The 21,668-nt window shown below is 58.5% G+C and overlaps 1 protein-coding gene across 5 annotated transcripts in view; it reads left to right on the top strand.

Moving 5' to 3' along the window:
- Positions 1–552: 552 nt before the first annotated feature.
- The window catches only part of AHNAK (AHNAK nucleoprotein), a 92,946-nt gene continuing 71,830 nt past the window's right edge, over positions 553–21,668 (top strand). Inside the window, exons 1-4 of one of the 5 annotated variants that reach the window (XM_060019029.1) lie at positions 553–1,135; positions 19,891–19,994; positions 20,261–20,417; positions 20,837–21,024. In XM_060019029.1, coding sequence (XP_059875012.1) covers positions 20,261–20,417; positions 20,837–21,024 — 345 coding nt within the window. In that variant the 5' untranslated portion in view covers positions 553–1,135; positions 19,891–19,994. Of the gene's footprint in view, positions 1,136–10,030; positions 10,198–12,993; positions 13,124–19,890; positions 19,995–20,260; positions 20,418–20,836; positions 21,025–21,668 lie in introns of those variants that run through there. The other 4 variants (XM_060019028.1, XM_060019032.1, XM_060019031.1 and 1 more) reach the window with 4 other exon arrangements.

The following is a 21,668-nucleotide window of genomic DNA, read 5'->3' as shown; positions in this document are numbered from 1 at the left end:
CAACTACCTAACTGGAGACCTTCCCGCGTGAAGGGGGAGAATACCTGCCGATGGGGTGAGAGCACAGCATGCAGAGCGACTTACCACTACTTCCCGCAACTGCCCTGTGAGGTGGGGCAGCAGCCGTATCCCAAGAGTCAATAGTTTCAACACTTCAGACAAACAGCGAGAAGAGACTCCTTGGAACAGATACTGGCCTGTGGCCCCTAACCTGGCTGCGGATCATCTCTGGGGTATCCCTACTTTCTAACAAGGAAGTGGGGTTCAGAGATTTAAGCAACTTGCCTGTGATCACACATCTTAGGTGGTGGAGACAGGATTTTGAACCCAGTGGGTGTCCCTGGAGCCTGTACCCTAAAAACGCCCTAGCGCTTCCTGCAACGTAGAGCAGTCATAAACGTCTTTTAACAACCCTGCTCAGACCAGTGGTTGCTATTTGTTCTCCTTTGAGCTTAATTTTTTGTTATACCCTTTTCAGGGATAACTTGCCCCTACTCTGATTGTCTTTTCTGTGTCTTCTGAAGAGCATTAAGGATCTCTCTGTAAATTTAACAGCTCAGGTGAAGTCGGAAACCTGGTTTGATTCACATTTTGAGGCTTTGGTCTCCAGGTTGTGGTTTTCTGAGTGGTTATTTTTTCCCATCCCTTAAGTCCAAGCAAGGGCAGGGGGTCTTGGCTTGGGAGGGGAAGAAGGTAATCTTTCCCGGTACAGGTGGGGGCTGCTAGCTTTTGAGGGAGTAGGGCTGTAATCTCGCTGGTACCTAAACTGCAGTTGGGGTTCTGTGAACAAATGGGCAGGGGAGAGTGGTGGTTTGGGATCCAGTTGGGTGAGGATGGGTTGATTCTTGCTCAGAATTTGCACCTTGGTAGTTGTGAGTTGGTTCCAGACTTGCCACCTGTCTTGCTTCTGAGCATTCTGGGCTCCTGGAGGATAGGAGCTAGAAGTGCTAGGTGCTGGCCAGGGTGTGCCCTGAGCTGGTTGCCTGCGCCTCACAGAACCAGTCAGACTCCCCTTCCGGGTTCCATTTCCCTCCACACCCTCTGCTCCTTGGCTTGTGTAATTTTCACGACCTTCCTGGTATCCTTAATCTTCCCAGGACCTGAAGATGGAGGCAGGAGAGATTGAGCTGTGCAAGTAGGTTTGCAGGGTTAGGCCCGAGAGGCCTGGGGAAAAGGGGGCGGCTTGGGCAGCGGCGGGCCTGGCAGCCCACGTGCATGGGGGGCGGTTCTGGCCTGTGGGGGGGGGGGCTGGACCGCCTCCTAGCCTCCCTCAGACTGCAGGAAGAGTGACTCATCCACACGTCCTTCTTCTTGTGCCTGTAGCTCTGGCGGTTGGTGCCGAGGAGTGTGGCCAGGTTGGTTGAGGCCAGGCCTGCGCTTGGGGCAGGGCCAGGACCCACAAGCAGGAGGTGGGGTGGGAGGCCCAGAGGAGAGGGGGTTGTGTGGCCTCAGGAAGGTTTGCTGTTGGCCTCCAAAGGGTGGGGGGGCCTCTACCCTGCCGGGGTGGGCAGGAAAGAGATTAATATCAGGAGATTCTAGGGCAGATGTGGGGCGGGGAAAGGGGGAGTACAGCTGTAGTTAGGTCGGTCCCCGCCCTGCCCCGGGGAGCCCTGAGTCACCACCGCACCGCCTGAGGACTCAGGGATCTCTCCAGGATCCCACCGGGTGCCCGCCCCGCCCTCCGTGCTGCGCTAGAGCCCCGCCCCCCGCTCCTCCCAGGGCGGGGTGGGGGCGCTCTCGGCCCCGCCCGGCTCGCTAGCCACAGCCAGTGAGCCTGCGCCGTGGGGACGTCTCCCGTGGTGGGGTCGTTTTCCAGACGTGCCGGCGAGGCTCACCGTGCAGCTGGCGTCCCCGCGCCCACGGTGCTGCTCGGGCCGGCAGGGGCTGGGGTCGCGGGGCGGAAAGGGAAGGGGCTGCTGCGAGTGGGTGGAGAGCTGAGGACAGGGCAGGATCTTGGAGAAATGGGATAGGATGGGGGGAGGAGGAGGCTATTTCACCCACTTACGGAGCAAAATCTCAGAGCCTCCAGAAAGGGAGGGTGAGAAACTGGAGAGGGGGCCGGGGCTCAGACGTGCGTTTGACTGCAGATACAATCTACAGTGGCTGGAGTGTGAATGGGAGGCTGAGACTTGGTTTAGCTCGTAGATAAACCAGTTATAAACTAGTTATAAGCGGCTGTTTATTTTAGCTTTGTTGGCGTTTCTGCTTAAGTCACTTATTAAAAAGTCAAAAGCCTTTAAAGTTCTTCCAAGAAACACCTAGGTTGTCTTTTCTTCACGTCCTGGTTGGAGCTGGACATCTGCTGCTCACACTGGGTCAGTCCCATCCATCCCACCAGCCGCCCACATGCCCCAAATGTGCCACTTCCCCTTTTGAAGGGTGGGGGAAGGGTCTAGAATGTTGAAGGGAGAGGAGTGAAGCGCTTTGAAGACTCCACCCAGTCATTTCTGAAATTAATACCGTGATTTTCATGGCAACCTTTCATGGCATGTCCTCAGAACCCGAACTTTCCCTCCACACATCAGGTGGGTGTTCCTGGGTGACTGTGGCTTACCCGGCTCACCCCATCAGTGGTACCTACAGGACACTGTAACTTCCCCAACTTGCTTTGGTCCTCTATGTTTTTTGGTTTTTAGGTTTTTAAAATAAATTTATTTATTTTTGGCTGCATTGGGTCTTCGCTGCTGTGCGCAGGCTTACTCTAGTTGCGGCAAGGGGGGCTACTCTTTGTTGCGGTGCGCGTGCCTCTCATTGCAGTGGCTTCTCTTGTTGCGAAGCACGGGCTCTAGGTGCGTGGGCTTCAGTAGCTGTGGCGAATGGGCTCAGTAGTTGTGGCTCGTGGGCTCTAGAGCGCAGGCTCAGGAGTTGTGGCGCACGGGCTTCGTTGCTCCGCAGCATGTGGGATCTTCCCGGACCAGGGCTGGAACCCGTGTCCCCTGCATTGGCAGGCGGATTCTTAACCACTGTACCAGCAGGGAAGTCCCCTCTCTGTATGTTTGAATGTAATTCTGGGGCACCCACCTTATTTATTCTTCCCCTAATGCTATGGAGCTAAAATATTGGTGCTCCAGAAAGGTTAAGAGAAACTGTGCCACCTGCTCTTGTCTGTTTGCTCTAATCAGGCTGGCATGGCTCCCAGAGAAGGCTGTTGTTTTACTCCAGTGGAATGACTGGGGTGTCCCAGTGCCTCAGCACTGCAAGGGGTGGGTGGAGTGGGGGTAATGGCGGTTGCTGGGGAGTAGGTCTGTATTCATTTGAATCTCTTGTAAGAGAGAGAATACCTTGGGCAGGTGGGGCTGGTTCAGTGGCAAAGGTATCCTTGGTGACCCTGGATCTCTACGTGTTCCTGGATTTTTTTCATTCTTGTAGCCCTCTCCCCTCCTGTGGCCGCCCCCTTTTGTTTTGCTGATTTCCTCAGGATTCCAAGGGGAGCCTGTTGACCTTACTTTGTTTTACACGATGGGCAGGCCTTGCGCTGAGCGGGAGCTGGATGGTCATTAAGGGTTTGGGGCTATTTCTGATCAGATCTCCCACGGAATGTGCCTCCCTCTACTTCCAGCTGCCCCCTCCCCTCCGCAGCAGGAACAGCTGTCATGTGAGGGCCTCTCCCGCTGGCTCAGCCCTTTTGCAATCGTTTGGCTGGCTCTGCCTGGATGGGGGTGGATAGTGAGGATGGGCAGAGCCAAGGGGTAAACGAGGGGACACGGCAGGGCAGGGGAGCCATTGGAGGGTAGGGAGGGCTACGGAGTTGAGGGCAGAGGGGTTGCCAAGGCCAGGCAGGAGGAGTGGAAGCTAGACCAGGGAGGTTAGGGTGCTCATCGAAAGACGTGGGGCCCACACTGGGATCGGAAGCTTTCTAGGTGTAAGGGAGAGTTGGTTATAGCGGGACCCTGGCCAGTCATTCTCCAGGGAGATCTGCATTTCCCCTGATTCACAGGAGAGCCACGGGGTGCTTTCCTGCCCATTGGCCTGTATTCAGGACCTGAGTCACCGAGTTGCCTAGAGTGTTGGCTGTCCTATAGTGGCGGTTCCTGTGTCCGTACCCCATCCACTCCTACTGTTAGGACAGGGGTTAGCAAACACGCCCCTTTTATCCCGCTGTCTTCAATAGCAACTTTCCATCTCTTTGACTCAGTCTTACAGAATGTACCTCGGGGAGACCACAGCAAGTAGTCCCTTTCTTTTACCCAAGAGAAAACTAGAGCCCAGAGAGGGGAAGTGACTCATCAAGGGTGCATGCTTCTCTTTCCACAGTTTTTGCAGCCGCTCACCGAGTCACTTTTGCTCCTAAGAAGAGCAGGAGGACGCGTCCCTCAAAAGCTATGGACAGGGGCTTCCCTGGTGGCGCAGTGGTTAAGAATCTGCCTGCCAGTGCAGGGGACACGGGTTCGATCCCTGGTCTGGGAAGATCCCACATGTCACAAGCGACTAAGCTCGTGCGCCACAACTCCTGAGCCTGCGCTCTAGAGCCCATGAGCCACAACTACTGAGCCCGTGCGCCACAACTACTGAAGCCTGTGCTCCTAGAGCCCATGTTCCACAACAAGAGAAGCCCACACACCGCACCAGAGTAGCTCCCGCTCGCCGCAACTATAGAAAGCCGGCGGGCAACAACGAAGACCCAATGCAGCCAAAAAGTAAATACAATTTAAAAAATTAAAAAAAAAAAAAGCTGTGGACAAAGTACAGTAGTTTTGGAAGCGAGGAGAGGGTTGTATCTAAGGCTGCCAGCAGCCCGAGTAGGCAGCCCTGACCCGGGAAAGGATTATGGAAGTGGAGCAGGTCCTGGGGCAGGGGCAGGCCCAGCAATCCAAGTCCCGGGGCGGGCAGAGGGCACAGGGTGTAGCAGAGGCGGGACTTCGAGTGACAGGAACCTCAACTATGTGGTGACTCAGGCTCTGGGCAGCCTAGGCCCTTCCTTCCCTGCTCAGCCTGCTTCTCCTTAAACTAGACTTGAGAAGTATGGGCACAGGAGGGAGAGAAACCCTGGGCTGGTCTTCCCTTCCCTGGGGAACTGAGGGAAAAGCAGAGGAATTTGGAAAGGACGGCAGAAAGGCAGATCCCAAAAAAGGAGAGAGGAGGCTGGTGTTCCCCTCTCCCAGCCCCTCCCTCCCTGCTGCCCGCTCCCTGCTGCGGAGGGGAGCTGCCTGGGGCGTTGGCTGCTCTGTCCATTCCAGCTCCCTCCCTCGGCTCCTGTTTACAAGTCCATCCGCCCAGTCCCTGGCTCAGCTCTGGGCTCTTTTTTTCTCTCTCTCCCTCCCTCCCTGTACAGCCTCATTCAGTCCTGTTTTGCCACTTCTTTTCCTTAATCTTGGGTCTCCATTTCCCATTATCTTTCTGCTCCCCCAGCATCCCGGCACCCACAGCTCAGGTGCCTCTCGGCCATCTCTCTCTGCCGCTGGGGATCCAGCTGTCTTGATGTGGCCGCCTGCCCCACTCTCCCTGCTCACATCTGTTCCCCGTCTCTTGCCTAGACAGCCTTTCTTTGCCTTCTTACATCCCAGAGTCTCTACTCAGGGCCCTGTGTCTCATCTCTCGTTCTCTAATCAGCTTTCACTTGGGTTCTGCTTGGGCCTGAAGATTTCAGTTAGGACTGAGTGTAATGGGAGAGTTTCCGGTATCCTAGCTGTCTGATCTGCGTAATTCAGGAACTCCTTATTTGAAGCCTGAGGTTTAACACAGGCTGGGATTTGAATTGAGCTGGAGAAGGATGGTTTGACTTGGCTTCCTATTTTGGGTTTGGGTTAGGAGTTTGGGGTTTGAGAATTGCTTAGAAAATAATGTTTGGGTCCCAGAATCGCCCAATAATTTTGCTGTTCCACTAGGGAAGATGATAGATTAGAATCAATGACAGTGAATGGAGAAGGACCTGGTGCTTGGCAGGGATGCTCATCTCTGGGCTGGTGTGGGTATGGGGTAGAGGTGGGGTCTGGGAGATCCCAGATGGCTCGAAGAAGGGGTAACAGTAATTTCTGTGCTTCTAAGGCTGACATGCCAAAGGGCCCTCATCTGGGGAAAAAGTCTGCTTTCAAAGAGACTGCAAGCAGACTGCACACTTCGCTTCCTTTCTGGGATCAGAGTTTAAAAGCCATGATGACTCTTTGAGCAGTTGGCTTCTTTTCTTCCTCGTAACTCACTGATTTCAGAGAAGGGGACTGTGGAGAGAAGGGAGGGGAAGGGGAATCCCCTGGCATAGGGCCTGCCCACGGAGCTCCCCTTTGTGGTTGCTATGGAAACAGGCATAATAAGAACAAAACAGAGGCACGTTGCCTGGCAACAAAGGAGCCCAGGGTTCATCACACACATACTACATACATATCAGGGAACCCCCAGGGAGGGCGTGACACTTCTGGGGAAGCTAGGGTATCCCAGTGATGAGGAGTCCTAGAGCTTACCTAGCTTTTCCAGTGAGTCTGGAGGACTGGTGTGGGATGCTTCTGAAGGATGGTGTAGTGGCAGGGGAGGGCTCACGTCCTCTCAGATCCCTGGGTAGCCCTTATTTTGACAGGAAAGTCTGAAGCAAAGGTTTTCTTTGCGATGTTGGAGCCAACTGAGGGGACTCATAACTAAAAAATAGTGTGTCTGTGTGGGGGGAAGTAAGGTAGGGGTGTAAAAGATATGTAAGAAAAGATAATGTCCAGTTTTTCCAAAGCATAGGACTCAGAGTACAAGGTAAGGTGGCATCAGAGGATAGATCCTTCTGGACTGAGCGCCTTGAGGGCAGGGATTCCATCTTGCCAAGTACTCCATTTCCTGCACAAGCACCACCAGCACCACCACCCCCAGCGGCCCCTGACCCAGTGCTGGACACAGTGAATGTTTGTGCAGCTGCATGAAAGACCTACACGTGGGGGAAGTGCTCCCTGAGGCTGAGAGCAAGGGGAAGCTGACTTCCCCTCATGGGAATCATGGGGTACAGGATGCTGTTGTATAAAGAACAAGGGCTTTGGGGCCATTTATACCTGTAGTTCATCCACTCATTCACACATTTAACCAAGTGTTCTGGAGTGATTGCTTGGTGCCAACTACTGCTCTAGGCGTGGCGTATACAGCTCAGAACGAAGAATTCCTGCCCTCGTGGAGCTTAGACGCTGGCGGGAGCTTTGACTCCTGTTTCTGAGGGTTGTGTGATTTTAGGCAAATCACTGCCCCTCTCTGAGACCCTTTCCTTCCTGCATGTGAGGATTAAACGAGCTGACACGTCAAGTGCCTGCAGCAGCGTCGGGCACAATCCCCACTGAGGTAGCTTCGGGGAGGGAAAGCTGGGGGCTACAGCAGTGGGCGGAAGGAACAGGGTCGGCAGAAATTTCTAAAAGTGTGTGTCTCCAGTTGCACCATTGCCACCTGTTGAAGATACTCCCTTCGCCTGGGCTGAGGAGGCTGACCTAGGAAACCCCAGCTTTGGTCTGGCAGGCACGATCATGGCTTTTTAGAGGGCAGGGTCTAGGTTACCGCTTATCTACCCTCCTAGCCTAGAATGCGGCAGGAGCCAGTCCCCAGGACCACCTCCCAGCAGGTATCCTGACCCTCCTACCGCTGAATGAAGTACCTGGACAGTAATCCCTGCTCTGCGGCTGCTCCCCGACCATCCTCTCCGCCTTTTTCTCTGTTGACCAAGAGGGTGGCCGGGACAAACAATGGAGCAGATAAGTTGGCTCTGAGCCCAGGACACTAGCCTCTGCTCTTTCACTCCTGGGGGGCTGATGGCGCCCAAGCTGAGGTGAGGGGACAATATCCACACCGTTCCCCACTCTTCCTTTCCTGCTCCAGCCACCTCCCTCCAAAATCCCATGGCCATCTTTCCAGAGCTATCTTTCTGAAAAACCTACCTGCAAATCAGCTCCCGTCTTAATATGCACTGGAAACCCTTGTACTTTCAAGGAGCCAAATGATTCATTTTGTAAAGTTAAAATCCTTCGGTAAACTGTTAACAGTGATTACTTCTGGGGAGAGGGACTGGGTCGGGGGGGAGATGTCTACTTTTTTTTTTTTTTTTTTTTTTTTGCGGTACGCAGGTCTCTCACTGTTGTGGCCTCTCCCGTTGCGGAGCACAGGCTCCGGACGCGCAGGCTCAGCGGCCATGGCTCACGGGCCCAGCCGCTCCGCGGCATGTGGGATCTTCCCGGACCGGGGCACGAACCCGTTTCCCCTGCATCGGCAGGCGGACTCTCAACCACTGCGCCACCAGGGAAGCCCGAGATGTCTACTTTTCATTGTTCTACTTTTCTGTACTGACATTCTTCACCCTATGGAGGTATTGATTTTGTTTCAGAAACAGCAACAAGGATTATCTGACTTGTAGGATCACAGGCCACTTTGTCTGTATTCTTGGTTCATATTTAAAAACTGAGTAAATGTTATTTAAAATGAGATAAATTTTAAAAAGCCATTGGTATAGGAAATAATTAGCTCTTGGTCTCTATTTTTATTTTTTAAAGCATCCCAAAGTTGAAAAGTTTAGATTTTTTCTTTAAATAAAGTAGGTGCTGGGAAAGGGGTGCAGACCACAATGGAGGTGGAGGTGATTCTTCAGAAAGTCTGCGTTTCTGATTGTGTGTTTGTGATATGGGTGGTGGAACCGACTCTGCTGCGGGTTTGAGTCACTGTGTGTGTGTGTGTGTGTGTGTGTGTGTGTGTGTGTGTGTGTGTGAGAGAGAGAGAGAGAGAGAGAGAGAGAGAGAGAGAGAGAGAGGAATGAGAGAATGCTGGTGCCCAAGTCTGTGCTTTGACTATGTGTCTCTGCATGTCTATGCTTGTCTGAATGTCTACACATGTGTCTCCACCTTTCTGTGTTCATTATCTGAGTGTCTGCCTGTCTGTGGCTCCTTTGGCTATCTCTTCCCTCCCCCATGCCTGTACCCTGTGCTGGTAACTGGACCTGGGACACAGCCCCCAGGGCTGGCAGCAGAGTTGGCTGCTGGGTATTTTTAGCCTGTAAACATGCTTGCCATTTCAGAGGACAGGGCCGCTGGTCTCAGCCCCAGCCCACTCATGATCATACAGCGAGGAGGGCGCTCCCTGCCGGGGCCAGGTCTTCTCAGGTCCCCAGCCTGGGGTCTCCCTTCTGCACGCAGCATTCCAGAAGGAAGGAAAACTGGCTTCGCGTGGGTAGTGGGTGGCCATCCAGGAAGGAGGATAAGAGAACTCACAGGGTAGAAGCGAATGAGGGTGTAGCCAGAAGGCCCCTGCACCCCGTCATTAAGCGTTTAATAAAATCTCCGTGTAGTTAGAAGTGCCTGTGGGAAATGGCTTAAATTTGGAAACTCTGCGTCCGGCCAGTGGGGTGGTGGAGGGAGGGGGTCGGAGAAGAAATAGGTAGGAAGAGAAAAGCGGGGGTCAGGGAGGTAGACAGCGGGCTCTGCTCCTCCAAGCGGTGCAGGCCTGACTCCGGTGTCGCTGCAGCGGCCGGAGCAGCACGGTGGCACGGGGGGCACTGGTGACCCTGACTCCAGCAGGTGGGGCGAGCGTCTCCAGGCTGGTTCTGTGGGGGGAGGGCCCCCAGAAAGAGGGAAGGTGAGAAATGCGCGCGGCTGCGTGGAGCCTGGGAACCGAGTGAGGAGCCTGGGGCCGAGGATTTGAAGGGTAGCTGCCCGTGTTGAGAGAAAACTCAAAGGTCCGCGTCAGGCTGGCGGTCGCGGCTGAATCACCCAAGTCCCCCAGCCGCAGCCTGAACCCCTTGGTCCTTCCTGAAAAATGGGCTGATTCGCAGTTCCAGCTGTGAGGATGAACCTCAGGGAGCTTCGAGGAGTTTCTTGCCGAAGAAGCCACATAGCGCATCCTTTGGGGGTAGATCCAGGCCCGGGCCAGGACGGGGGGCAGTGGATGGGGGGAGGGGAAGGCAGCACCTCGGACGTGCGGCGTCCCCGGGTCCCCGCGGCCCCCAGTGCCCTCCCAACAGCGCGTTCCCTGGTGCCTTCAGGGTTGGCCCCGCTCACCAGTCCCAGCCCCGCTTCGGCCTCGCCCGGCCCCGCCCTCTCCCCACCGCTCAGGGCAGACCCGCCCGCCCGCCCCAGCCGGAGTTACAAGAGCCGCCTCCGCGCACGGGGGCCGGGCCACTCGGAGCAGCTCCGCCGCGGGGACTGCACCGCCCGCCCTGCCGGACCCGCCCCGACCGGGGCTCGCCGCCCGCAGCAGCCGCAGCACCGCGACCTCGGGCCCTGCGCTGGCTATGGCTGTGCCCTGGGGCTGAGCGCGCAGGTAGGGGCGCCGGGCGCACCTCGGCGCAATCGGGGAACGGGACTCCGGGAACGCGCGAGGGGAGGTGGGTGGCAGGGCTTGGGCGAGGCGCCTTGGGCGGGTGTCACTGGGAAGATTCAGTTCGGCGCAAGGTGGGCAGCCCCGGGCCGCACGGGGAGGCGACGCGTCGCGTCCTGGGAGCCGAGCTCTGCCTCCGGAGTTGGGGCGCTGGTAGGGGCGCAAGTTGGGCAAAGTTGGAAAATCGCTCCGAGACGCGGTTTGCTCCAGTCTGTCTTTCTCTCGAGGGCTGGCTGTGGTCCCTGCTGCACGGCCGGGCGCCCGTTCTTGGCCTGGTGGCCCCTGTCCCACCCCCTCCTTCTCCGTGGGGCGGTGGCTGAGCGCGCTGCTTCGTTCCTATTCCATGTTTACTGGAGAAGTTTCCGAGATCGCGGCGCGGCCCCTCGGCCCCGCCCGGCGCCCCAGCGGCCCCGCGCCGCGCACCCCCTCCGCCGTCCCTCCCCGCGCCCCACACCTCCGCCCCTGACTTCGCGTCCCGGGTCCTCCCGGCCCCACCCAGTTCTGCACCACCAGCCTCTCCTTTTCTTGCTCCGAGCGGCCCCTCAGCCTCCCTCCAGCTGCCCCGCCCTAGTCTTGCCCCTCTGTGTTCCCAGCTCCAGAAAACTCCCTTCTTCCGCTGGGGTCGCTGAGCCCAGGAGTTTGCAGCTCGCCCGGCAGCGGGACGGGTGGGAGTGGGGGTGGGGGACATAATTGGAGAGATGCCTGCGCTGGGGTGGGCGGGGAGGGGGGCTGTGCCGCGGCATAGCCCTCGGGACCGCCCCTTCCCCTTCCGAAGCGGCGCTCTCTCCCCAACCCCACTCCCAAACCCGGCCGGGTGGGACGGCCCCCGCCCCAGCGCCTGGCTCGGCGCCAGCAGCCTGAGGAATGTGGTGGTTGGAGCCGGTGACTAATTCAAACCAGAACTCGGGGAGGAGTGGTGAGGGGCAAAGGGGAGGGCGGCGAAGGGGCTGGTTAGGGAGGCGGGGGCAGGAGCCCGGCTGGCGTGGGAGGAGGGCTCAGCTGCCCTCCCTGGCTGGAGCCCTCCTCTCCAGAGACGCGCTCCTGGAGAGGCGGCTGGGGGGCGAGGTCCTGTCGTGGAGTTGGAAAGGCACTGGGCTTAGGGTGTGTTCAGAGAACTGTGTTATGTAAGGCTTTCCCATGCAGGGAGAGGGTGTGCAGTGTGCGAGGGCCGGCCCTCCGCTGGCGGGCTCGGCGCCCCCTGCAGTGCCAGGGCCTTGGGAGGCGGGGGCGCAGCCCTTTGGCGTCTCTGGCCACGAGGGACACGTGGGGTCTGAGCAGGGCTGACTGTGCCCCATGCGTGGGAGGGGAGCCGAATGGGCAGATGGGGCATCTCACGGCACTAGCTGGGCCCCAGCACCACGTGGGGGCAGCTCTGGCGCCTCTGCACGTTGTGGCCACGGAGAATTGTGTGCCTCGTGTGTGTGCCTTTCACAGGGCGTGGCTGCCACCGAGGAGGAGGTGAGGTGCCCCCAGGGAGCCTGCCGCTGGGTGCCCTGCTCTGTGGAGTGGATTTGTGGAAAGGCAAAGTGGGATCTTCCCATGGCAGTGAGGTCCTTAGAGAATGACCTGGACTTTCGGGAGGAAAAGGGACCCAGATATTTACCTCTGGGTCCCCAGCACAGTGCTGGGCTGCCAATAATTGGTTTGGAAACAGTTTATTAGAATCCAGCCTCTGACTGCAGGGGTCGCATGCCCTGTGCACAGCCTAGCACACGATAGGGATTGGGTTGATTCTGTGGGACACAGTGACGCATTGGAGGGTTGCGGTGACAGGTGACGGTGAGGGATTTCGGGGAAAGGAGGGAGAGACTGAAGATGCCTTGGAAGGCATTTTAGGGCCTCCTCGCCTGTAATGGGTCTAAATTCAGGGAGTAGATTCTGCTTTCATTCCGCCCCTCTTCCCCTGCCCCCCATGAGGGAAATCTGTGGGGCAGGGTGTGGCTCTCACTTCCTTTCCGAGGCTGAGTGGGGCAGCTGCCTTCACCTTGGCACCCAGGGGTGATGGGTTGGGCCAGCACTTGGTTGGTGTGTGTGCAGAGTGGGGAGTAGAAGGGAGCCCCAGGCTGAGGGGGTACCTCCTTGCTCTGAGCTGGGAACTGTGGGATGAGGTAGCAGGGAGAGGACCTGGGACCATGAGAGCTGGGCTAGCAGAAGTCAAAGGGTCTGGAGTATTGGCAATGCAGATTGGAGGGTGTCTGAGCCCCTCTTCAAAGCCCTGTCTTTAAAGGTTATATGCAGGGACGTTGTTCAGAGAACCAGGACACAGAGGGAGCCACAGAAGTCATTGGGGCTTAGAGCTGCAGCTGTGGGCCCACAGCAGTGAGTCAGGGGTCCTGGTTTGGGCAACTTCTTGCAGAGCTAACCTCACAGAGCTGAGAACTTGTACCAGCCAGACTTGGTTGAAGGGCATGCGTCTACAGGTCCAGGGCTCAAAGTGGGACCCAATAGAGTAAACCATGGGGGACTTGTGGAAGGAGAAAGCCAGGATCAGCCAAGGGCAGGGTATGGGCTGGGGGTCCCCAGGGTCACCCTAGTCCCAGGAAGGCCGTGGGTGGAGGTGCCCGGGCACTGCTGGGCTGGATTCTTAGGCTCACTTGGAATTGGCTGGCTGGCCCTGGCAGAGCACGCCACCCAGAGCCTGAGGAGCTTGTTTGAGGGGTTGGGGCAAAGCTGTGGGAGTGGAGGAGTGTGTGGGGCTCTGGGGTGTGGCTGTCACCTTCCTCAGAACCTGGGAACCACTGGGGGACGGACAGAGAGGCAGACTGGGAGAGCTAGTCTGACTCCTGCTGGGAACCCTCCCATGCCGGCTCTGTCCTCCCCACCACACCTGGAAGCCCCAAGCTTCTCTCCCTGGAGCTGGGCTGATCAGGTACGTGTGCACACGAGGAAACGAGGTGGCCCCTGGAGAGCGGTGAGAATGGGACGTTTCAGCTGGTGGGTGTCTGGGGCCTTCTGTTCTCCCTCTGACCCCCATGGGCTTTATCCAGGCTCCTAGGGAGCTGCCATTTCCCTGGGCTGCGACCATCCCGCTGGGCTCCCAGGCCTTCCTGAGAACAAGCGGTTTCCTCCAGGCCTGGGCGAGCCCGAGGAGTGGTGAGGACCACGCTGGGGGGAGGGGGCACAGCGGGCTCAGCAGAAACGTGTGTTTTGATTGAGCCCCTCTTCCTCCCGGCTGGCCTCAGTCCACATCTGGGGGCCCGCTGGGCTGTTGTACTGGAGGTCTTGGGTCCGGGGTCCCTGTTTCACTGTGGCCTTGAGTCCCTGTGACCGCTGTGTCACAGCAGAGAGATATGTGTTATTACCTGTGAGAGGGTGTCTCTGGCTGTGCTCACTGGTCCTGGATGTGTCACCTCTGCTTGCGTCTGGGGTTTATAGAGCAGGGGACAACAGTGGGACTCTGTCCCAGTGGTGGAGGTTTCATGGGGGCTTCAGGGGCTGTAGGTAAGGGCTCAAGTAAGTTTCTCCATCCTGGACAGGTTCCAGGCCCTGGAGTTTGTGTCCAGAGGCCCCAGGGAGGGTGAGCACAGCCGTGGGAGTGAGGCTGCGCTGATCCAGGCTGAGCGAGGCGCCGCACAGGGCCGGTCAGGGAGGGGCATCCTGCCCGGTCCCCGGGGGCTGGAGCGGAGGTTCTAGGGAAGGGGAAGCGCCTGGTTTTGCGTCCTGGCCGGGCTGGGGGGGGTGGCTCTTTGGCAGCTGAGCCGAGTGGCCTGGCCCCGAGCCCCTGCACTAGCGTGACCCGACCTCTGGGCGGAGAGATCCGCCTTGGTCTTGTCCGCGGGCAGCTCCCAAACTGTAATCTACCCCCGGGGCGAGACCCGGTGAGACAGCGAGCTCTTCTTCACCCCTTGCCCCAGTCAGGAGGACCCCCCCATCCCCCAGCTGCTGTCTTAATCCCAGCCGTCCAGGGTCAAGGCCCACTCTTCCCTGGCGAGGTGGCCAGGTGTGGGGACTGCCCGCTGGAGAATGGAAGCTGTCCCCAGTCCCTGCCAGAAGGAGAGGGGAGTCCGTCTTGGTCAGGGGAGGAAGAAGGAATCTCTCTCCCTGTTGGAAGCTTGAACTTGGAGCGCTGGGGCTGCGGGAGTGGGAGGGGCCAGGGGACAGAGATGGAGAAAGGTGGCTGGGTGGAGCCCTGAAAGCGGCTGGCTGGCTGGAGTGGGGGTGGGGGGCTGCTCTGGAAGTCGAGGGGCAGGAAACTCTAGTGTGATGGTGAGGGGCCAGGCGAAGGGGCTGACGTGGAGGAGAGGGCTGGAGTGATGAGGCTGGAAAAACTTGCTCCAAGTGGGAAGTGTGGGCGGGACCAGCAGCCCCGGTAGCCAGGGAGGAGCTAGGCGGGCGCACGCGCTAGAGGGAGGCACGGAATCTGGGCACCAGGTTAACAGGCAGAGGCTCCCTCCATGATGCGCAGGGCCTGGGGCCGCGCAGGCAGGTGTCTGTGGCGAGCTGGGGGAGGCAGGGGCTGTGGGCCTGCTCTGGGCTGTGAGGAGGGGGGACTGAGGAGTGTGTCTGCGTGCCCGGGTTGTGTGTGCTTCCCTGTGTGTCTTTCTTTGATTGTTTCTCCAGTGCCCATGTTGCCTGTGTCTTGCAACATGTTCGTCAAATTCTCCCTGATGATTCGCCCTCCCCAACACACATACCCCATTCAAGTTGAAAGTGCCCCCTGGGGGTGTGCCGTCCAGAATCAGCTGACCTCAGAGTTTTTGGTTCCAGCGTAGACTCTGAATGGAACGCGGTGCTACTCCAGTTAGAATGGGGCAGGTTGTTTTCCAGACCAGGGTCTGGCGGCTGCCTATGTGGAGGTCCCTTTGGAGGCTTCGGCGCTGGAAGAGAGGCGCCCCTGTATTCCTCCTTGTTCCTCTGGACCTGGGATTTCCCAGTGAGTGGAAATGTTTGCCTTGCCCTGCGGGTGCCCGTCTCTAGAGTGGGTCTGGTGCCTGCCAAGCCCAGAAGGGGATGATTCTCTTGGTCTTCACCGGCTGGGGTCCAGAGAGTCTGCAGGTGAGCTGGGTTCCGGGGGGCTCAGGATCTCTGGCTCCTGGGAACACAGCGTTGATGACTCAGAACCAAAAGGGCCCTCGGATCCTGGGCTCTGGGGTGCCTGGGACCCTGCCCATTCTGTGCTAGCTGTCCCCAAGCTGGGCCAGGACAAGGCTGGTGTGTGGGCAAGAAGCTGATGGCCACTCCCCCTTCCCCGTGTGCTGGTGCACCTTGACGGGCATCACTGCTTCCTGGGGTCTCTACCCGCGCCCCTACCCGAATCTCAGCCCCTCTCTTTCTGTGTGTTTCTGTCCCTCCGAGACATCCTCCTCCCACCACGTCTGCTCCCTCTGGATGAGCGTGGAGGCCTCTCCGCCTTCCTGTGGACGTGCCTCTCCAGCTCTCACTCTGCCCCCCTCCAGTATAGGTCTCTCGGTCTCTCCCTCCCGTGTATCTCCCTTGTGCATCTTTCTCTGTGGTTTCTCATCCTCTCTTGTGTGTTTATTTGTGCCTTTGTCGCTGTCCGTGGGTAGAGAGGCCTTGGAGTCAGAGAACCCCGGGCTTGTATTTCAACTCTGTCTCATACTCGGGCAAGTCATTTTACCTTGGGGCCTATTTCTGCACTCTAAAATCAGGATATTAATTCTTAATCACATAGGGTTGTTTGGGGAAGGAAGGGGACCCCTTGGTGTCTTGGGGCACCATAGGAGCTCTGCAAAGTTCTCTTTCTCTCCCCCTGGGGCGGGGCCGGGGGCGGGGCCGGGGTGGGGCTGGCGGTGGCGTTTTCTTTTAATGCGGAGCTTTCTCTGCCTCGTTACTGCCCGAGGAGTGTTCATGAGCGTAGACGGCCTCTCCGGGCGTGTCTCTCTTTTCTCCGAATGTCTCAGCCCCTGGTCCTGGTTATAAGTGTTCACAGCTTTCCCGCTGGTGGGAGTCTGTGGCTCTGGTGTGAGTCACCTCATTGTTCTGAGCTTGGGGACTGCTTCCCCCTGGCCTGTGTGTACGGTGGTGGCTCGGTTTGCTCGTGTGCTGGGTGGAAGTTTCATTGCTGTCAGCGTCCTCCCCACCGTGGGTGGGTGTGCTTCCTTCTGCCTTGGAGTGTCACCTCCTGTGTCCCGCCTGTGCTGGGCATATGGACAAACTTCTGTCCCTCTGCTGGGTGTCTTGACTCCGGGGTTGGTGCGTGGAGGCCTTGAGGCCCGTGGGCCTGACTCTCGGGTGTGTGTGTGTATCAGTTCCTGTCATCTTGACGCTGACGCTGGCTGCGAGGTTGTCTTTGGCTGCTGCAGCGGTTAGGCTGGGTCCCCTCCCTGGCTGTTTTCATACTGGACCTTGGGCAGAAGGGGCTCTGTTTCCTGGGAGCAGTGGGAGAACATGTTCCTCTGAAGGTAACACCTGGCGGAGACCATCTTCCTGGGGCAAAGAGTCTGTTCCCTGGGCCTTGTCCCGGATTTGCCTGGGTGTTGCCCCCAGTCTGCAGAGGTGGCATGGGCAGAGCCCTGCTGCTCTGCACATCCTCCTTTGTGGTTTTGAACTGTCAGGGCAGCTTCGCTCTTCTCTAGCCGCTTCTGGCCTGAATTACACTCTGTCCCTGCAGCCTCAGTTGCGTGTCCTCTCTACCTTGAAGCTGGAGTGGCCTCACCAAATCACTCCTTTTTTGCCCTGCAGGCAGCCCCGTGTCTTAGAGGGTCTCCAGTCCAGCCCATCCCATCACGAAGGTTACTGTGAGCCAGTGTCGGGTGGACTGCGGGCAGGGAGCTAGCAGTCCTGGGTTCTAGGCCCCCAACACTCCGCCATTCTCAGGGCTCTGGACCTCACTATCCCCATCTGTAAATAGCAGGTGGTGCTGTCCCACAGGACTTTGCAGCGGTAGAAATGTCCTGTACTTGCGCTTCTAATGTGGTCGCCCTGCGTGGCTGTCGAGCTCTTGAAGTGTGGCTACTATAACCAATGGACTAAATGTTTAAGTTAAATTAACTTACATTTAAATAGCCACATGTGGCCTAAGGTTTCTTCCACTCCGAGGGCTTATGCCACTTGACTGAATGTGTGGAATTCCCCAAAGCTCCAGAGACCCTGCTTTGGGCAGCAGCAAGGTGGAGCCCCAGCCCCCCGGGTAGCTGGCTTCACCTGACTTGTGCGGGAGGAGAAGGAAGGCCCATCTGGGCTCGGTACAGGCCCCAGGGGTGGGCGAGATGGAGGGCTGGGACCCAAGTGCAGAAAATAGGCCCTTGCCACCGTGGCCTCGAATCTCCTATCTGCACCCCCGTGCCCGGCCAGGTCAGATGAAAGAGGAGGGGAGTCTTTCCCGGCTGTGCCAGGAGGTGAGGCCTGAGCCAGAGCAGGCGTGGTGGTTGGCAGCCCTGCCTGGCCGGGAAGCCAGCGGATGCCCTGCCAGGGCCAACCTGCAGCCTTGGGTCCAGCGCCTCCTCTTCTCACGGACTGTGGCCCTTTCTCTGCTCACCATGGCCTCCTCGCTAGCCCCAGGGGTTGAGGCATGTGGTACATCCCTCCTGAGCCTCCCAGCTGTGCTTCCCTGGACTCTGGGCCTGGGGCTCTGTGCCGAGCAGCTGGCAGGGAAGCCCCCTGCCTCTCACCGGCCCCAGCCCCTCTGGCCCCCGGGGGTCTGGCCCGTGAAGCACTTGGTCGATCGGGTTTTAGGCGTGACCCTTGGCGTGTCTGGAGCTACTGCGGCCGCAGTGACTCACTGGGGAAGGAGGGAAGGTGGGGCTGAGACGTGGGCGAGGGTGAGCTGTCTGGCTTGCTGCCCCATCGCCGCCTGGTGGCTCAGCACCAGATGCTGGGCTGAAAAAAGGGGCCCTGCTCAAGGAGGAAGAGGGGCGTGCCAGTGCAGGCGGTGGCTTCGGGGATCTGAGAAGCCCTCGGGTGGAAGCCCTTTCCTTCCCTGCCCTGCCTGACTCCTTGTCTGCAGGGCTGGCTTCTCAGTGCTGGACGCCGGGGGAAGGCACCATTTAAGCTCCAGCTTGCTGTTTCACTATGGGTAGGGTCAGCGGGACTTCCGGTAGGAAGGAAGGAGGTGAGTTCCTCAGCTCACACCTGTGCCAACTGGCTGCCGCTGGCCTCCTAGCCAGCACCTGTGCTGACGTAACTACCGCGTGAGCGAGTGCAGGTGGTTGGCGAACCGGGTGTCTGTGGCTGTTTTCTCCGGTGTTGTGATCTGCCTGACACTGGAAGTCCTCAGTGCCTGTGAATTTCCATGAATCCCGTCCTCAGAGGCAAACTCAGCACCTTCAAGACTCCATTTAGATTTCATTCCCCCAGAAGGCTCCCAAGCCTTCCGGAACATTCAGAGGCGAAACTGGTCATGCCCAGAGCACCTTGCTCATAACTTATATCCGGGACAGAAGCTAAGTCTTTTAACTCTCCATAGCTGGCACGTGGAGTGCATTCAGTAAACGTTTGGAGGACGCATGAGTGAAGTTAGGTGATAGCCTGATGCAGTGTAGAGTTCAGTGCTGGGCTGAGCTGTGTCTGTCCCTTGCTAGACTTCTCGGCAGTGTCCTGTACAATGTTGGACATACAGGAGACGATCAGTATGCATGTATTTATTGATTGGTTGGCTAATTTCTGGGTGTCAGCAGATTTAGGGAGGAGCTTTGGGCGAGGTTCTCCACGATTTATAGCACCCCCCGCAGGGTTTCACAGGCGTACTTCTGGGTGTCTGGAGGCTGGAGGCCTGCCTGGTGTCTTCCCCGGCGCCTCTGCAGCCGACAGTTCATCCCGTGGCTGGAGGGTGTCTTTGCTCCCTCAGTGCCCGCACCTATGGGGGCCTGGTTTCAGGGCCCAGCAGGTGTAGCCAGATGGGCCCTGACTCACCACGTCCTTGAGGCAGCACAGCTGGACCGCAGCCTCTTGGGCTTGGGCCGGTGCTGGGGGGCCTGGGGCTTCCATTGTTTGGCCTCTGCCTGTGGCAGGGCTCCTGGAGCTCCCAGCTGGCGAGCGTCCCCCTGGTTCTGAGGCTGGGGTTAGGGTGACCCGGAGTCACTCACTGTCGGCCACTGGCAGAGGGAGGGCACCACCAGCCAGCCCTGCTTGCCGGTTGCCAGTGGCCCCCAGTGCCGGAGAGTCTGAGGAGGGGTCTCGCACAGGTTAGAGCTGCAGGCCTGATATGGCATCGGAGGAAGAGTTACAGGCTCAGAGCCCGATCGTAGCTGCTCTCTCACGGTGCACCCCCGGCCGGCTGGCCTCTCCGAATCTCGGTTTCCCCACCTGCACTATGGGGGCTGAAGCTGTTACAAGGGACCTAATGAGAATGGGGTTGTTGGGAGGCTCCGATGGGCCAGAGCTTTTCTCACATGCTTTCTCTTGCTCCTTCAGTCCTCATGGGAATTCTTTATCGTCTCCATTTTCTCAGATGAGGAAATGGAAGTTCAGAGAAGTTAAGTGACTTGGCCCGGGTCACACAGCCGGGAAGATGCAGAGCCAGGATTTGAATCTGAGTCTGGCCTCTTCCAAACCCCCTTCCTGTGATCCCAGGCTGCAGAGTCTTGTGTGAATGGAGCTGATGACAGTAGCGGGGTTGGGGATTTGGTTTGGCCCGGGGGGGTGGGCAAAACAACCGGCCGTCTCTTGCACAGCAGCTGGTCGGGGTTTCGACAAGCCGAGTGCTGGGTGTGAGCCCGAATGTGACCTTCTCCCTAGGCTGTGTGACCGAGATTCCCAAGAGAGAGACACTCCGAGAAGAGGAGAGGAAGGAGGGGTGGGCTTCTGGCAAGGCATCCGCTCCTGAACCAAGTCCTGCCAAGGTCAGTAGGAGGGAGGGTGACGAGGGCGGTGGAGGTGAGAGGATGGGGAGGGCAGAGGCCTGGGAGGCACGTGCTATCGGGAGGCAGGGCTGGGGGGGACAGGACGAGGGGCCGGTTGCCTCCGCTGTGGCTGTGTCCACCGTCCACCTTGGGAGCCCGCCCACAGTGGAGGCAGGCACCTCGGAGACAGTGCCCCACGCCCAGGGGGATCCCTGGCTTCCCCATCCCCTCATGCCCCCACTGCCCCGTTTCCTTACCTCATCCAGATGGAGAAGGAGGAAGAGACGACCCGGGAGCTGCTGCTGCCCAACTGGCAGGGCAGCGGCTCCCACGGGCTGACCATCACCCAGAGGGACGATGGCGTCTTTGTGCAGGAGGTGATGCAGAACTCCCCTGCGGCCCGCACTGGGGTGGTCAAGGAGGGTGAGTTACCTCGGGGTTTGGGCTGCTGCTGGGGCGGGGAGGGGGAGGGTGCTGGAGGGAAAGGCAGGGGCAGCACAAGTGGGTGGGTGGTTGTGGAGGGCTGGGTCCCAGTGGCATCAGGATGGCCGGTACCTAAGCCCTGCCCTCCCCTGCCCGCCCTCTATCCCTGGTTCTCTCACAGTCCTCGCGGGAGGTGGTCCTGAGGACTGGTGGACGCGCCGTCCTCTGTTCCGACTCCTCCACCCATGAGCTCTGCCACTTTGGGCAAATTAGGTGGCCTCTCTGCCTCAGTTTCCTCATCTCTACAATGGGTGTTACCACACCTGCACGTCAGTCTGAGGGCCCGGCACAGAGTGGTTGTGTGTTGTTTCCCCGAGACCCTGGGTGGTCTTACCCGCTTCCCGCTCCTCCCTGCTCAGGGGACCAGATCGTGGGTGCTACCATCTACTTTGACAACCTGCAGTCCGGAGAGGTGGCCCAGCTGCTGAGCACCATGGGGCACCACGCCGTGGGCCTGAAGCTGCATCGCAAGGGGGACCGTTCCCCTGAGCCCGGCCAGACCCGGACCTACGATGTCTTCAGCTCCCACAGCCCTGACGTGGTTCTGGTGAGTGCCTGGCCGGCTGGCCGTGCCCTTAGCTCCCCCGACCACGCCGACGGGCTGATCCCCCTTCCTGAGCCTCTGTCCGCCCGCTGGGCAGCTTGTCCTTCCTGGCTTCTCTCCTGCTCTCACCCTCTGCTCTCTGTAGAGCCAGCCTGTTTCTCCTTTTCACGTGTGGCTGCCGCTAAAAGTCTTCTGTCAGTCTCTTCCGAGGGTCCCCGCCTGGGGACCCACTCGTTGGTCTATTCCTCGGTGCCAGGAGGAAGTTGGCTGCTTTGCAGGCATCTTTGAAATGATTTCACAGGTGCCCAGTTCTGCCTCACAGACATCATTTTTCTACTTCCAGAGGCCTGGACTCATCTGTGAGTCAGAGGCTGGGCAGCAGAGTGCCTGAGGGACAGTTCTCTGCTGCTTCTGATGGCTTGTTTATTTAACAAATAATGAGTCCTCAAAGTGGAAATGTTAACCCTGGCACAACCAGGCTCAACAAATGCTTTCCGAAGGGTCCCTGGGAGGATTCCCCTGCAGATTAAACAAACAAGCCAGGCAGGTGAGAGGCGAGAGGTGAGAGCTGAAGGTCCAGTCAACACGGAGCTAGTCACCGGGAGGTGTCCCTGAGACCTGCTGGGCTGATTCGAATCTAGAATTGA

The sequence above is a fragment of the Delphinus delphis genome, chromosome 8, assembly GCF_949987515.2.
Source record: "Delphinus delphis chromosome 8, mDelDel1.2, whole genome shotgun sequence".
Lineage (NCBI taxonomy): Eukaryota > Metazoa > Chordata > Mammalia > Artiodactyla > Delphinidae > Delphinus > Delphinus delphis.
The sequence above is the reverse complement of the archived record's forward strand: the minus strand, read 5'-3'. Positions and strand labels throughout refer to the sequence as shown.